This window comes from Anguilla rostrata, chromosome 1 (genome assembly GCF_018555375.3).
Source record: "Anguilla rostrata isolate EN2019 chromosome 1, ASM1855537v3, whole genome shotgun sequence".
Lineage (NCBI taxonomy): Eukaryota > Metazoa > Chordata > Actinopteri > Anguilliformes > Anguillidae > Anguilla > Anguilla rostrata.
The window spans coordinates 52,123,396-52,140,462 of NC_057933.1; the positions used below are offsets into that span (position 1 = coordinate 52,123,396).

At 40.2% G+C, this 17,067-nt stretch overlaps 1 protein-coding gene across 2 annotated transcripts in view; it reads right to left on the reverse strand.

The window, feature by feature from the left end:
• Nucleotides 1-10,401: 10,401 nt before the first annotated feature.
• Nucleotides 10,402-17,067, reverse strand: part of tshz1 (teashirt zinc finger homeobox 1) — a 47,755-nt gene continuing 41,089 nt past the window's right edge. For both annotated transcript variants that reach the window (XM_064341664.1, XM_064341657.1), the window contains exon 3: nt 10,402-15,109. In XM_064341664.1, coding sequence (XP_064197734.1) covers nt 11,751-15,109 — 3,359 coding nt within the window. In that variant the 3' untranslated portion in view covers nt 10,402-11,750. The remainder of the gene's footprint in view (nt 15,110-17,067) is intronic.

A 17,067-nucleotide genomic window follows, 5' to 3' on the forward strand; every position in this document is an offset into this window, starting at 1 on the left:
ACTAAAAAAAATTCTTGTGATATTTGAACAATGTAAGAAATTAGTTTGAGACGCCAGTCGGTCAGGTTTGAGTTATAGTTCGTTTTTGGTTGTCCTTTGGTTACTGTAATGTTTCTTGTTCTAGTGTGACTGGCTGGGCCAGCCATGGTGCTCTGATCCCGCCTAATTCGGCTCCCTTCCCCGTAATACCCTCTTTGGCCAATCGGAGACCCTGGTTTGGAGAACCCGTGCCGACAGTTACACCGCACATAAATATCATGTCACGTTCTAAATTATGCCCGCCGTGTCAACTTCACGCATGGGCTCGGAGCGCTGCTCGTGACACGTGTCAGAAGCCGCGCGGCTCAGCACACGCTAATGGCAGTGCGCCAGGCAGGCGCCCAACCTCCCCGCTGGAGCGCATTTGCCCACATGTCCCGTCAGCGGAGGGCGCCTTTCTCATCCATCCGTCCATTATCTATACCCGCTTATCCTGGTCAGGGTCGTGTCGGGGGGGGGGGGGGCTGGAGCCTACCCTGGACCCTGGACAGGCCACCATAACACCCCCACCACTAAGACAAGTCAGCCAGCCATACCTGCCCAAACCATAACACCCCCACCACTAAGACAAGTCAGCCAGCCATACCTGTTCAAACCATAACACCCCCACCACTAAGACAAGTGAGCCAGCCATACCTACCCAAACCATAACACCCCCACCACCATGTTTCACAGTTGGGGGTGGGGTGCTTTGGATCTTAGGCAGTTCCTTTAGGCCTCCACAGTTTGCTCTTGCCATCATTCAAGTGAATTGTGGTTCCATTTGTCCACAAGACAGGACTATGCAAGCTCTTTTAGATACTTCTTTGCAAACTGTAACCTGGCCGTCCTGTTGTTATGGCTAACTAGTGGTTTACATCTTGCAGTGTAGCATCTGTAGTTCTGTTTGTGAACTCTTCTGCAGATAGCAGTCACTGACACATCCACACCTGCCTCCAGAAGAGTGTCTGATCTGTCAGACAGGGTTTTTATGTATGAAAGGTGCTGTAATTTTTTTTTAAAGATTACTAATATAAACTGTGGTATACAGAGCCAAAAAATATGTCTTTGTCCCAAACATTATGGAGCTCACTGCATGTATATGATAATGTTAAAGGTAGTATGCAAGCAATAATAAGCAGCACATCAATATGATGAATTCTGTCAAAAGTTTGGTGCGTTCTTATTTGATTTTCTGTAGGTCTAATTCCACCCATTTATGTCCTGCACTGCAAGGCATTGATCACAGCAGAAATGTCTGGCCTAATGTCTGGCGGCATTCATTTCAATATGTATTTCTGTGTGTGTCGCTCTATTGTCCAATCCAATAGGACGTCCCTGCTTGCTATACCTCAGCATCTAACAGGAAGCAAGTAATGATCACTTTGGCTAAATGGGAGTCATCCTTTACCACAGTCCATCCAGGCATCCGTTGCATCTCCCTGCAAACACAATCAAAATCAACTCGCATCCCTCATGTAGGCAATAATTGGGTTATGATACTGTCACTGTTTTATGTGATTTGGTTAAACACATTTACAACACTCTACGTTGTATGTCAGGAATAAATCTTGGTGTGTGTGTGCTAGTATGGGCATATCTTGTGCCAAAAAGTGTTTGCAAATCAGTGTTGACTTCTAAAAATGTTTCATAAACAAAAAATAATAAAGAAAAATTTATTGTATGGCACCATTTATGTTTTCCTATGAAGATTGATTTTTACAAATTTCATTGTACAAATCCCTTGCCACTAACAAAATGTGAGTTAAATAATATTAATTAATTCCCATGGCTTTCATGCCACTGCAGAATCAAATATGAGCATGGATATACAGCAATATATTGAATATTAATTTGAGATATTTTAAAGCTAGCTAACTGATTGTATATTTGTTTTTTGTTTTTTATTTGCTTTATTAGATTTTTTTGTTATTACATTCACTTTATTTTGCATGCTTACTAACTCTACCAAAAGGGTACAATTTCCCATTAGCTTGCTAGGACCATAGGGTTTCATGTTACCACTATATTACATGAAGACAATCTAGCCACAATAAAAATGAAAATAAATGCAATAAATAAATAAATAAATAAATATCACTAGCTATAAATAAAAACATTTCAAGGGAAGCCTTAGGGTTGAGCATTCTAACTTTACATTTTAGCAAATGAATGTTAGTTCTAGCTAGCTTAGACTTCATTTCTAGGTCAGCTAACTAGTTATATAATTTAGAAAGCTGCAGAAGCATATAAATCAAGCAAGTAATGCTAGGAAAATAAGATCTTTTAATGTAGGAAAGTTGTGACAATGACCATTTATTCTATTTTCAGTTGTTGGGTAGGAAATTTAGTGGGCAGTAAAGCCAAGTTAATTGCTATTTCAGGTAAGTAATAATAATAATGATAATAATAATAATAATAATAGTATAATTGTTTAATATAAATTTCCTTTTTTTAAATTTAATATAGATTTAGTTTTTTATTTTTGAAAAGTAGTTTAAAATAAACTTGTAGTTAAAATACATAAAGGTCTATGACTATGATTTTATTTTACTTAGCATTCCTCATTTGCCAGTATTTTCTATTATTTTTCCCTTGATTATAGGTTGATTACATATTAAACCTAGAAATCATGAATATCCACAACACAAATCAAGAATATCCACAACACAAATCATTTGTACCGTCAGCTGTAAACTTTGAGCTTTTATTTGACATGCAAACCAAATCTGAAACATTACTACACACACATGCACATACTAACGCACACACATGCACAAATATCTTAGTAGTTAAATCCTGCTTTTTTTTAACCGCCCCTTCTTTCCAGCAGGACCTGGGAAACAATTCAAAATGCTTTCCCCTCGCTAACGGGAATGGAGCAATTTCTGTTCTCATTAACGCGCAGGTAAAGGTTTTTTTTTTTTTTTTCTTATCAATTTACAATGTCGACGGCTGAGAAATCCCCCAACAGCAGCGAACTGCGGCCTGCTTTCTCTGTGCGGCCCTGTGCAATTACTGGAATGTGCAAATATGATTTAGCCCAGGTAAGCTTCAATCAGTCACCCCCGAACACAATGAAACCCTTGCCTTTTAACCACTAAAAGCTTGTGGGAAGATGGCTATGAATTCATAAATTAAAAACCGAGGAAAATGTTTTCTTATTCTTCTTTGTTATCGGGCGGCATGGCTCATACTGCAAAGTGCAGGCGAGACGTTGGTCTGTATGGACTAATTCCTCACGGAACGTAGAATATAACATATTAGACACATTTATACGGGGGAGGGAGCATCTGCAAAGGAGGAGAAATATGTTTTCAGCATTTCCTACCGTTTGTGTTTTGGATAGAAAGTCATAAACCTTGTGTCAGCCCACATCACATCGATAAGGTAGTCCTTGTCGAGGCTTAATCCATAACTAAGGTCTTGAAGAAGATTAAAACATGGCACTTTAGCTTTGTTGTCAGCTATCGTTATTCTGTAAAGACCAGACTTTGTCACTTCTCTGTTTCTTCCGGAATGTAACCTTGTTCGAACGAATTGCCCCGGAATCCCATCTAAAACATTGTTGCACTTTGACAGTGGCACAATATTTTACAAGGATGCTGAAGGTGTTGATATCGATTCAGGACCAAAGAATGCAGCTGCAGAACTATTTCATGTCTCAGGCTAGTATTTTGAAAGATTGGTTTGCCTATTGGTTCATTGTGTTCCCTGATGCCAACACAAACGATGGCCACACACTATGGAAAAATCAGAACAAAGCCATTAGAGTCCTCTGAACCACATTTTATCTACACTGAGTGTGCAAGCATACAAGGAAACAAAAATATAATCAATTTGTATCCCTGATTTGTATTTGCTCCTAATTCTGAATTCCCAAACCTATTCTCGCAATGGTGTCTGAAGCTGCTGACTAGTGCTGCTTTTCCACTCTGTCGTCCACCAACTGAGCTGCGCTGTCGTTTTGTCAGAGGAGTACACTTCATACACAGCTGACTGCTGGCATCCAGCTGACAAGAGCAGTCAACTTGCGCAAAAAGATGGAGAAAACTCTCCCTACTGTAACCTACCCTCCCTGTGCAAAGCTGTGGGTAGTCTGAAGGGCAGCCAGCTGGAGTCAGCAGCAGCACAGCCCAAATTTAATGTCAGGCTGTGGGGAATGTTGCAGTACTGAAAAGCAGTGCCTTAGCAGGATAATGCCCCAAGACTGACCCAGCATGTAAACAATTTTGAATTATAGGCTAAAAAAACATTTGATCACCTTCAGTCCCAGCAGCTGGTCCTGGTCTTTTTGTAGGTCTGCAAGAAATATAAATTAATATTGTCCCCAAAGTGCAGGGAATTCTTAATGAGAACAGGCAGAGTGAAAAGAAGCTTTGTAAGAGCTTATTCCAGTGGGGAATGACTGTAGCTAGTACTAGATTGGACTGTTTCCTACCCATTACACTGTGTCTTACATAATGAGGCTATGGACCGGCAGCTCCTATCTCTACACACACACACACACACACACACACACCACGGATTTTAAACTCAGTAAAGGCATACAGCCTATTCAGTCATGAGAAAATATGCCATAGAACCTAGGCCGACCGATAGTGAAATGAATGCCATTTGTGTGAGATGCAAAGTGAAATTGTAACTTAAAAGCAACTGGTCCATTGCATTTTGATGTAAAATATGGCAAATAGATGGAGCCTGATTCTGTTCAGTCTCGTATCAGCATATCGCTCAGTGCTGTACATAGCAGAAGGCACTGCAGTGGGAGTGATCCTGGCGCTGGATTCATATTGTGGGTTTAAATAGCATGCAGCTATTTTTTTTACCCTTGTTGTACCTCTGAGTATAGTGCCAACAGAAATCTTTCTGTATAAATGGGATAGAATACCACAACAAATAAACATTTTCTTTATGGGCATTTATTGTTTTCCGTGCTAATATTGTTATTCCTTGGTTTAATATGTGTCCTAAGTAAATTCAATGAGGTGACAGTAAAAAGAAAGTTTTAGGTGAGGTAACGGAAAGCTTCTTCTGAACACTGATGTCACTTGTCTCCTAGCAACAGGGGTCACCGTTCGGTCGTATGCTCATTAGCATATCTATGGCTCCTCCCTGGTCTGCTATGGTCGCTGTGATGTGGCTTGTTATTCATTAATGATACAAAAGTGTGACACAGCTTGTTCTATGATCACAAAAATACCTCAGAAATATGTTTGGAGAGCCACACCGATAGATTAAAATAGTGGTAAGGACCCCCTTCCATTATTTCTTTCATAATTATCTTATTGGTTTTTCAATAATCATAATTCCTAACCTTTAACTTTTAGAACAATTTCAACCAAGAACAACCAACTGTAGCTCCCTAGAATATAGTGAGGTGGTAAAGAAAATATTTCAACCTGGCTAATATGTATTTCACAGAAATTCTGGTGTAACAAATTTCTATTTTATTAATTTAGTGGCAGGAAACTACTGTATTATTTCAGCTAAAGGTATATGGCCCACCACTTTCTGCGCAATTATCGTTTAAAGTTTACAGGGAACAATACATCATAGCAATAATGTTATTTTTAAATGTGTAGCACTTCAATTACTCTTGGTTTCCACTGACCTATGCATATTGATTATTATGAATTATAAACATATGATTCATCGTAGACCATCTGCAATATGTCCATTTTCATCTGGTTGCATCTACTAAATTAACAGTAATTATGTAAGGTCTAATGTCTATTATTCTAAATTAAGTCAAGAACAAATTCTATTTTTCTATACAATGAACATTTCTATAAATGACATACAGTACAATGTCTGAAAACATTTAATGCACCCAACTGACTTGAATGTTTCCTGTTTGATTTTTTGGACATGAACTGTGTGTCAAACTATTAGATAAAAATTAGATCAATTACTTCTGAGGATTACTTTATAGAATATATTCTCCATATTTTTTGTGAAATAATTGTGAGTGCCAGCAACATTAAATACTGTGTATATATAGCAGCATCAGTTCATTTACTGTAGTGACAGGTTGCGATCTGTGTAATTTAGTTTAGCCATTATAGACCAGGAGGACTTCATTCAGCACCTCTGATTTATTATGCAAAAAAATGTCATATTAGATCAGACGATGATTGACCACATTTGCAATTTTTATTTTTCAGGTAGAAAGTTTTTTTGGCCATACAGTATATGACTGAACATGTTACGATCTGCTTCACGTTAGGAGCTTATTACACATTTGATCCATGAACATATAAGCAATGTATAAAGGTGTCTCGAGGCAGTAGATTACATATTCACATTGCTCATTTGTTTTCAAAAAAACAAGTTGTTGGATGACTTGTCTACATGTGACAGTGGGGAGTTCCTAGTTTATACTTGGAAAAGTCTACACGTAATCTCTGTATGAGAACATGAACTGTGGAGACACCATTAGGCATCGACGATAATATGCAGAAAATCTGTGTATTAGTTGGGTATGTATTTTTTATGTCCAGACATGGCCATGGATTCAGTCAACATTTCTATTAACTTTGACTTGCAAAATGTATTCGCCATACTGTCTGTGACAAGAACTTACACCTGCAATTAACCATGAGTCAAATTTTGGAACAAATTTTGACTGTATTCAGATCATTGTCCTTTCCATTGGGTGAAAACAAATAAAACATATCCCCAGTCAATATCTTGTGAACATGTGTCTTGGTGAAATTCGACTTGGTAAAAGCTCAACTTTTTTCAACAGCAATATCATTCAACCTTTCAAATGCATTCAAAAATATCCATGTTAGGCCACCAGAGACAAAAAATCTTACATAACGTGGTTTTAAATAAACTGGATTCTGCAGTGATCTTCTAGGCTAAAAATGACACGGCAAGTAAAGTTTTCTGGATGCCAGAAACCAAGTTAGCCATACAAGATATTTTTATTTAGTTACTTATGTATTTTTAAAGAAATTCATAATTATCATTTGGGAACAATAGAACAGAGGCACTTTTATTTTGCTTTGCTATAAGAAATAAACCCACATGAAAACCTCATACATATCGTCGTACGAAGGTGACATTTAAATGAAACCCTTGTGCAAGGATCGAGAAAAAAAACAAAAAAAACATTGGAAATGCTAGGTGTTTTTATTTGTTTAAAAATAAGAAGAGGCATTGCCTTGATTTCCTATAAATAACTTCCTATCTGCCGCTCTCATATCAGCAGTAAAACACATTTTTCCCAGGTACCTTTCAGATTTTCTACCGACGCGAATTTCCTTGTTGTTGTTTTTGTCACGTATTGTCTTTTTAATTTTTTTTTAGAACGTTAAACCTTCCATTCGCAACGCTTCCCAGAGTTTAGGCGTCGAAGGCACAACGCAGGGCCGCGCCAGTTCTTAATATTCTCCAACAGCCGCCCCTGGCGAGAGGTAAGGAAATCTATGCAGAAGCAGTGAAGTCATTTTGTAAAAACCTTCAAACCTGCCGTGCCCCGTTATCACGCCCGGTGTCAGTTCCCCAGGTGTCTGGGAGTAATAGGAGGCTTGATTTTGTAATACACATTAAACACCTCCAGGGCTTATATTTTAATATCCATGTTTTCCTATTTAGGTTTTAAAAAGAGGAGGAAAAAATATTGCTTTGTTTCAGGTCATTGTACTTCCCTTCTGCATTTTGGTTTTGATTTAACACCTATTGATTCAGATCTTAGGTAACACATTTACTCTTAAAAGTGTACATGGCATGGAATGTAAGATTCTGAAGTTATACAGTTGTTTGTGCCATATGAATGAAAGAAGTAAAGAAGTGGATGGGCCTGTGTAAAACACCTTTTGTGGCATTTACCTGGACTGTACTGGCTGCCGTGTTCCCCTGGGGAACCCAGTGTAAATGAGAGGGGATACAAGGAAACTGAGACAACAGCAACTGAATGAGAGCCACCATTTTGACGTGTCCCTGGATCTTTTGATCTCACAAAGGCATGCAGAGGTGTGTTGGGCATCAATGGCATTTAAGAAAAACACAAATAACTTGGATTCAATTAAAACTGTTTTTCAAATGCAAGTAATAAGTAATAAGGCTACTTAAGCCTTACTTACGTAATTAACATAGATTGGCAAGATCACCTAAATTAATGGAGAATATGTGTTTTTTAATGAAAGGTAAGACTTGCAATGAGTTGCAAGTCACAAAACAAGATATACGTATGTTGATAGCATTACTATCTGTGGGAATGCACTGCTTTGGGCTCTCTAATTCATTTGAGGGCCAGTTTTCAGTTAGTTGAATTTTAGTGAGACCAGGTGTTCAATAGTGAATGCCCACATGCATTATACACTGCATGTCCTAATAACACAATAGTGAAACAGCCAACCCCCCCCAAACTCTGTGCTGATTTGTATAGTGAGATGCCATCATCAAACAAGACATTTTATTTAGTATTACTTCAAAAAGTCCTCATGTATCATTTTTCTTTCTACCGTTAGCATATTGATTTCCACATCCAAATATAGACTAGATGTATGCTTGGGCCTATTATCAGTGCCAACCTAATTGCATTGCCTCTGCATGTTAGGCTACTCTTAGCTGTGTTACGGTCACACTGCAAAACAGCAGTCTTTACAACAGATGTGAAATCCTGTTTTTGACAACAAAGGAAGCAAAACCTTTGTTATATAACCCATTGTGTTTAGGGCAGTTGGCTAGTTTTTTTTTTTTCCAGTGGTTTTTCTAACGTGGGGCATATCCAGTCCCTTCAGCCCCTGATCATTGCGGCATTCTGCCCCTTTGAAACCCCTGGGCCCATAACACATAATCATTTGGTAATTGAGCTGAAAAGAATAAACGGTTTGATCCCCAGAAGGAAGCAGGTATTTACCGATGAAAACCTCCAGGAAATCCCACGAATCCCAAGGCGTGCACATCTCGTGCCACAAAAGCTATGCAAATCTTCTTAAACCGTGTTTATCTAGCGCTCGTTTCCGTTCGCTCGGCAGGTACCCGTATTGTGGCATTTGTCGTGATTACCGTGTAATTTACATAGAATACGTACTGGAGCTACGCTAAGATCCCTAACAAAGGCTGCATCTATAGAACTGCCATCCGGTTTTCCAGAAGAAGGAAAATACAGGTTTAACAGCATGGTATTAAACCAACAAGTTTTTCTTTTCCTCCCTTCCCTGTTTTAGCGTGACCCATCTCCTCAAAGTGGCGCTTGTTTATCAGCAGGCCTAATGTTGGTTCCTAGGAGACAGCTTCACTCTAGCTTATCTTTATCAGTCATGTTTTCTTTTTCAACAAATGCTTGTACAACACAGAAAAAGTTAATTCTATATTTCATATAACTGGTGTATAATTAATGAAATAGAAGATCGATTTATTTAAGCATGGGTGTGTACTTATTCGCGATTCAAGGAAGTTAAAAATTTTGGTTTCTGGAAAAAAAGAGCATAGAATTGTGTATAGAATAACCTCACAGAATTAGGGGTCGCATTGCTTATTGGTAGATTAACTGCCATTACATTCATTATGATAGACACAGAATGTGCACAAGCGAGCATAGCTCTTATACCCATTTTCTGCAGTGTGACCTAGTGCAATCAGATCAGATCACAAAAGCTTGCAATAAGGCATGTTATGAAGTATCAGATCTTACATACTGAGTGGGTGTCCTGTATGAAGGAGACAAGATATCTCTTTGAGACTGCTTGCAAATAATTTTGATTTTATTTTCTTTCTGAATGAACCTTTCATGAGCTTGAAGCTACATTTGAGTTTATTTTAGCTTTCTTTCAGAAGCAGCATTTCAAGCCCTGGATCCAGGGACACAGCCACCCTTTCCTCCTTTCCCGGAAAGATAGAAAGTTTCTATGAATTTCCTTTGTGATTTAATAAACCAGGGCCAGTCACAAGCCAAGCATATGAGGCTTCTTGAACAATAACCATCCTTTTGCTTATCATCATCATCATCATTATCACCATCATCATCATCACATAGTTTTAAGCCTCCTTGCTGAGTGCTGAGAACTTCTTCCAGTACATTTTTTCCCTTTTCCAACATTTTTAAATAACTGTGAGAGAGAGAGAAAAAAAAACATCAATTTATAATCAAAACATTTTTTCTGACATTTAACTGAAAATGTGAAATTACCTGAAAAATTACTTCTCTACCTGTGGAACAGGTCTCAGAGGACAATATCAAAAACTGGAAATATAAGCTTTCACTGACAACATGTATTTCTAAAGTAAATTCACATTTTAATAAATGATACCTAGTAAAATTGAAAAGTTTAAAATGTTTATATTATTTAATAATGTCAGTGCATATTGTAATCAGGTCATTGCATACAATCCATGTTTGATATGAAAAGACTGAAAAAACCAACAGTATTACCAAGAACTGCTTTAGGATTTATTTTACAATTGAGGGAAAACTGAAACAAAAAAGTTTATTGGTGCGAGCCAAAACATTTTTTTACAACATTAATGATAAAACATTGAAATGTATATTCATTGTGCATTGCTCATTTATTTTCACACAATATCATGCATCAAACGGATGCAAGAATAGGTCAAACTATCTCAGTAAACCAGGCGGGAGGAGCTAAGGTTTTATTTAAAAAAAAAAAAAAAAAAAGGAAATCTTGAGGCTCTACAGTATATACTTATATACAGAATTTGTTTTGTTTTTATTTTTTATATATAAAATGACAATATAAAAGTTAAAGAATGCACACAGTCTTAAAGTACAAAGAATGCAGAGCTGTTGCAAATGTCAAGATATGTTCTATGTAGTTTTTACACGTTCTAATCATTTGCCTGTAACGGTCTTAAATTTTCTTTTTATGGGCTGAAATTGAAGCGACACACAATAGAAAGATAAACTTGTAACAAACCATATACAGTATTTGGAAATTATTATAAAGTGATACTTTACAATGAAGAGAAACATTTTGTGTTGTTAAAAAACAAACTTGCATACTGTTCTTTCAACATGATTTTTTTAAAACCAAAAGCAGCAACTGAATTTCCCCTTCTTTAAAAGTGTTCATAATTTCTTTTGCTAGTACTCTTACAATTATTTGAGAATTCTTCCAAAATGATTTTTTTTTTAATGTTGCAGATGGCTAATAATTCACTTGAAAATCGCCAAAAGTAAATTCAAGGTCGATCATTAAAATTAATCTGAGTATGTATGATACTGACAAAATAAAAATACTGTTTTTTTTTTTCTTTGCAAAATAAAACTTTTACACATATTTAAGGTGCAACTTCGGTCTTCAAAAGGGCTCACCCGTTATTTTGGTGTATACATTTAATTTCAGTAACTTCATATTCATTATTTTACATGGTTCTCAGTTTTTTTTCTTTTCTTTTTTTTTTTTTTGCTTCAGCCTCCTCTATAGTCTCCATATAGACAGTAGTGTTTTTTATATTTTTTTATAAATTTTTATATTTTTTGGAGAGCATAAACAGAAGAGAAAACTAGTGTTTAACCTTGAGTCACTAAATGACATGCACAGATCAGACAAATAGCATATAAATATGTTACAAAATAAGTGTTAGAAAACAAAAAGGGAAAATTAAACAGGAAAAAAAATCATGGTCCAGTTAGGCAGTTTCACAATATAAGTAAGACTGATTTTGAAGGCTCAGTTCAGCCCCAGTGCAGTACTGTGATCAACATTTAGTGCAATGATTCTCTGGTCAGATTACACAGCTGCCCCCCTGGACTGTTTTCATGGTTTCTCCAGCCTCTCCAGCTCAGTGACGTAGATCAGGTGATCCTCTGGTGATTTGCCGTGCGTTTTACTAAGGTGCAGTTTGACTGCGTGCTTGCTGACGAAAGTCCGATTGCACAGCTTACACTGGAATATGGAGCCAGAGTCGTCCTCGGCAAGCCCCAGGGGGCTGAACGCCTTGTCCGTTATCGCCGTGGAGACTGCCTGCTGCTCCCTGATGTGGTCTACGGATATCTTGGAGAGGTCCTTCACACTGAAGCCTAAATGTGACTCCAGGTGGCTGATGTAGCTGGAGGGAGTCCTGAACTGAGAGGCGCAGTCGCTGCACAGGAACACCGGCTGGCCAGAGTCAATGTTCTTCAGAAACTTGGTCCCGCCTGTCCGCCTCAGCTGGTACTTCACGTTGGCCAGCCAGTGAGAGATGGTGGTCATGGAGAGCCCGGTGAATTTGCAGATGTGCACACGCTCCTGTGGGCCCAGGTCAGTCATTAGATACTTGCCCTCTGGGGTCTCCCGGAGGCTGGAGGCGAACTGGGCTTGGAGGATGAGGAGGTGCTGAGGGTTCCAGTTGGACTGCCGGCCCTTCCTTTTCTGGACAGGGGACAGCTCCTCCAGGGTATCATCAAATGCACTGCCGTCAGCATCAGACTTCTCTGAGACGGAGGATGGGGTCGAGGATTTCGGGGTCAGCCGACCTGTGAGATTCTTCACCATGTCAGAAATGTCCATCAGCGCATTCTCTCGGAGTGGTGACGAAACGGATTCTGACAGGCTGGAAAGAATGGGTCGGTTGCCGCTACCGCCGTTGCTATTAACCGTAGTTGATGAGCTGTTGTGGTTGGTACTACCGTTGCCATTTTTTGACTTCCTCAAGTCAATGGGCTGGTCATTGCACTCGTAGTAATATCTGTTTATAGATTCTGCTGGCTTAACCTGAGTTGGGTTGTAGATAGGCTTTTCCATCATGCTGTTACTGATTTTGTACAGCATGGCCAGGGGATCCAGGGTGGGGCCTGCAGGCTTTGATGCCTTGCCCAGGTGAGTGTTCATGATGGACTGCAACGCACTGAGGGGATTAACAAAAGGCTGTTCCGGTGAATGATCAGTGATAATACCCAAACTGTTGCAGCCATTGCTGACTGGTGATGCAAGGGCCTCTGTCCCATTCTTCAGGTGGTTATTATCGACCGGGGTCTCTTTTGGCTCCCTCTTACAGACAGACTCTGCATACACAGCAGTGGTGTGCCCATTCTTCGCCATCTTCCCACAGCTGAGGTCGTCTGGTCTGGGAGAGTCCCGGCTGTACTCGTTTGTGGATATCGGGGAAGGTGGTTTGACTGGTACTGGTTTTCCCTTGTCTGAGGCCTTCTCCTCCTTCTCCTTCTTCACTGACGATGTCTTCCCTATTACCTTCTCCACCAGCTCCTCCATGGCTGAAACGTTGTTTCTGTGGGGGTGTGGCGGAGAGGGGCTCCTAGGGGAATGTATCACCGAGCCGGGGTCGGATGACAGGGCTTTCAGGCTGCTGGTATACGTCGGCTGTACCTGGACACTCTGCACAGCCGGCAGGGAGGATTTCACTGAGCCCTGAAGCTGATAGGCGGCATGAATGCTGGGATATCCCCCCCAAGTGGGAGTGCCTGTCTGGGCCTTGCTGATTGCACTGGACACTGTGTTTTCAAGGGATTTAAGTATATCTATCCCACCCTTGGGAGTTTCTTCCAAGTCCTCCTCTCTGAGGTACTTATATGTCGAGTTCACCTCAGACTTCTCACCAGGCTCCTCTTTCTCCTCTTTGATCTTTTTCTCTGGTTCATTCACCTCCATTTTCTCCTCTTCTGGCTCTTTCTTGTCCTCAGATCCTGAGGAGGAGTGTGCAGGGGACTCGGGCTGAGACTTTATATTAGGAACCGGAAGCCTAGTTGTGGTGGGGGGCAGAGGGATTGACTGGATTTTTTCTTCTACGACGGGGTCAAAGACCAGCTGCTTCCCTTTTTTTGAAGCAGAGTTGGTGACTTTGAGAAAGTGTCCAGTAACCATCATGTGAGCAGTGAGCTGCTGCAAGGTATCATGGGAACTCCCGCACTCCATGCACTTCAGGATCTGGGCCTTACGTGCCTCAAACTGCCAGGTGTAGCTAGCTCCATTCTGATAGCCATAACGGTTGTTGGGTGTGACATAAGGATTGGCTGCCTTTGGGTCTTTCATGCTGTCCCCAAGGGGTATGCCGCTAACTGTCTCTGGGGAACAAGGAGAGACCAAGTCCTGAAGTGCTCGTTTTTTGGTAGAGTGAACCAACTTGGAAGCCAAGGCTGGCACCGGTTCTTTAAGAGGCACTTTCTGGTAATGTTTCGTTTTGATCATGTGGACGCTCAGGTCCTGCAGGGATTCAAAGGAGTGCCCACAGTACATGCACTTGAGGACTTTCTGGGCATCCTCTTTGCCCTCCATCTCCATCAAGGAGCGCTTCCTTGGCTTGGACCACCTCTTGCCCCTGTCCTCCTCCTTGTCCTTGTTGTCATCCCGGTAGTGACCCGTCTCATTCATGTGGACAGTAAGACCCACCAGGGTGTCATAGGCTGCACTGCAGTCCTTGCACCGGAACTTACTGGCCCCGGTAAAGACAGGGCCATAGAGTTTGTTGTTCTGCCTGTACAGTTGCACGGTGCTGAAGAGGCTCGGCTCTGGCAGGAGGTGGTAAGGGGTCTGTTGCAGGGTTTTAGCTAGGGCAGCTTGGTGCCAGTCATAGGTTATGCCCCCACCGTTGGTTGCACTGCTGCTGCTGTTGCTGTTGATGATGCCGCTGTTGCTGCTGTTGTTGTTGATATTGGTGGTGGCGGTGGTGGTGGTGGGAGTAGCTGTGGCAGAGATGTTTGCACTACTGCTGCTGCTGCTGTTGACGTGATTGTTGATGATGCCACTGCTCCTCCCATTGTGGCTACTGCTGTTGCTGCCACTGCTGATAGCAGGCTTGGCCTTCATGATGTCCATGGCGATGCTGGACCAGGAGGCATCAGAGATCAGGTTTGCATAGACGGCTTTCATTTGCGCCAGGCTGTCCTGCAGGGACAGGGCATTGTCTGTGACACAGGCCTCCTCTTTCTCTTGGCCATCCTTGGAGGAGGTGCTCTTGAAGTCGGCCAGCCGCTCGCTGCCATCACTAAGCGGGGAGCCGTACCCAGCGTCTGGGTTGGTGGCTGTGCTGAAGGGGGAGTTCTGGTAGCTGGGCGGATCCTTGCCGTCCTCCTCCTCTGTGCACAGGAACTCCGCATCCTGGCCATCCAAGGACAGGCCGTCATCCTGCAGGTGCTCCTCGTCAACTGTGGCTGCCTTGAGCTCATCCTCGGGTACGTAAGCTGGAAAATAGAAAAAAAATAAATAAATAAATAAATAAAGGTCAAGAGAGTGTGGAAGGTCTCTTAGCATCTTCGGAAGATGCTTGGTGTGAATACTAAGAACTTATTAACTTTGTTTACATACATGTAATGTTTGACAAAATACTTTCATACAAAAATCATACGCTTTTTTCTCCAGAAAAGATCAAATGCCATTTTCATTCTCCAATTTGAAGTCAAATACTCATTGTCTTTTAAGGGTGCACACTTAGGCACCCTTTAAACTTGCTCAACTTTTGTTGAAGGAGGCTCTAAATGGAGAAGATTTGTATGCTCAGGTCAGAGCACAAATAAAGGCCTCGATTCTGTTTGCGCACGCTGTGTGTAATGATTCTCCAGAGATTTTTTTTTTGTCAATAGTCTTGGCAGGGCACACAGGTTGGCAATTATAAAGCACCAAATATCCATATCTTGACTATGATAGATGTTACCCTTCACGGGGCTGAGTAACAAAGCTATCGACTATTACAGGACAGCAGGGGTCAAAGGGATCAGGGACACACAGCTGTAGTTTTTCAACTTGAAAGTGACAGAGAGGCAATGAGTAAACGATGAAAGGAAAATTAATCTTGAAAATCATGGGAAAACCTGGAAAATCATGTATGCTTTTCATGTGATGTAAAAATATACCATTACATTACTGTTGTCGTACAATACTAATAGTATACAGTAACACACACACACACACTATGTTGGTAGGTCAAGCTGTGCATCCTCCCACCATGAAGTGAAGTTGTAGTAACACAAAAGTCTTTAACATAAATGCTAAGCATTTCCAACATGTATCACTATATGAAAGTATAAACAGCACAGTTTTACAGTTGCCTACCAACCCAATATGGGGAGTCTGGCTTTCTTATGGTCATACAAACAGTCATTACTCCTGTCCTGAAATGTACTATGCACCTCCTCTCAGTGCAAATTATTTGCTAATGTAAATACATAGTGGGATTATTAAATGTAGATTGAAAAACATAATAAACACACCACGTTTCTATGATCAACAAACAATACTTGCTTCTGAATATACAGCACAATATTGTAACTATTATTGTGCTAAATTGTACAAATTACAAATGAAATGCAGCATTGGTGGAAAAAAGAATATATCCAGGGTTCAAATTCAGTCATTTTTCTTCTTTACTGTAAATGTGACTTTGAACAGCTAGCAAACACGTTTTAAACAATTTCTCTATACCTGCCATAAATAAACTCCAAAAATCAATGGTGTTCCAGCTTCAGTTGTGCTAGCCCACCAAATTAGGAAATAATTGCTAAAGAAAAAGCCTATACCTGCCCTGAGGGTGTGGAGTGGTATAGTGTGGCCTGGCTTTTAGAAGTATGTCCAAAAGTTCTGGCAAGATGAGATGGGCTATGCTTGCGCTGTGGCTCTGTGCTCAGCTGTACTAAGCCCGATTAACACACTCATTTCAGATAGATAATGCTAGCACAATTTTATTTTGCTTTCATTCTAATGGCTAGAAACATTCCCTTTTACACAGCAACATGAAATTCCATCACATTCTAGAAATGTTATGAGGCTAGCATAGCTCAATCAAACTACTTACTATAATTTGGCATATCGCAACTAGATACTTATTTTTTTTGTGATGCTAGTTAACTTACTAAATATCATGCTAATTGTATTTGCTACCAATGAATTTAACCAGCTTCTGAGGCCTGACCTATGGTAATGTAGTAAAAATGAGCTACCTTAACAAAAGAAATATGAAAGAAATTAATATATATATACTTAGGCAGTACATATATAAATTACAATGAATGTCTACTAAATATATACTATATTATTAAATAACAGATTTAATGAAGGCTGTAATGACTCACATTGCGAAACTGCACATTGACATGAGCTGGCGCAGTGTTTTTTGTTTAGTTTTTTTGGTTATATGCAAGCATGA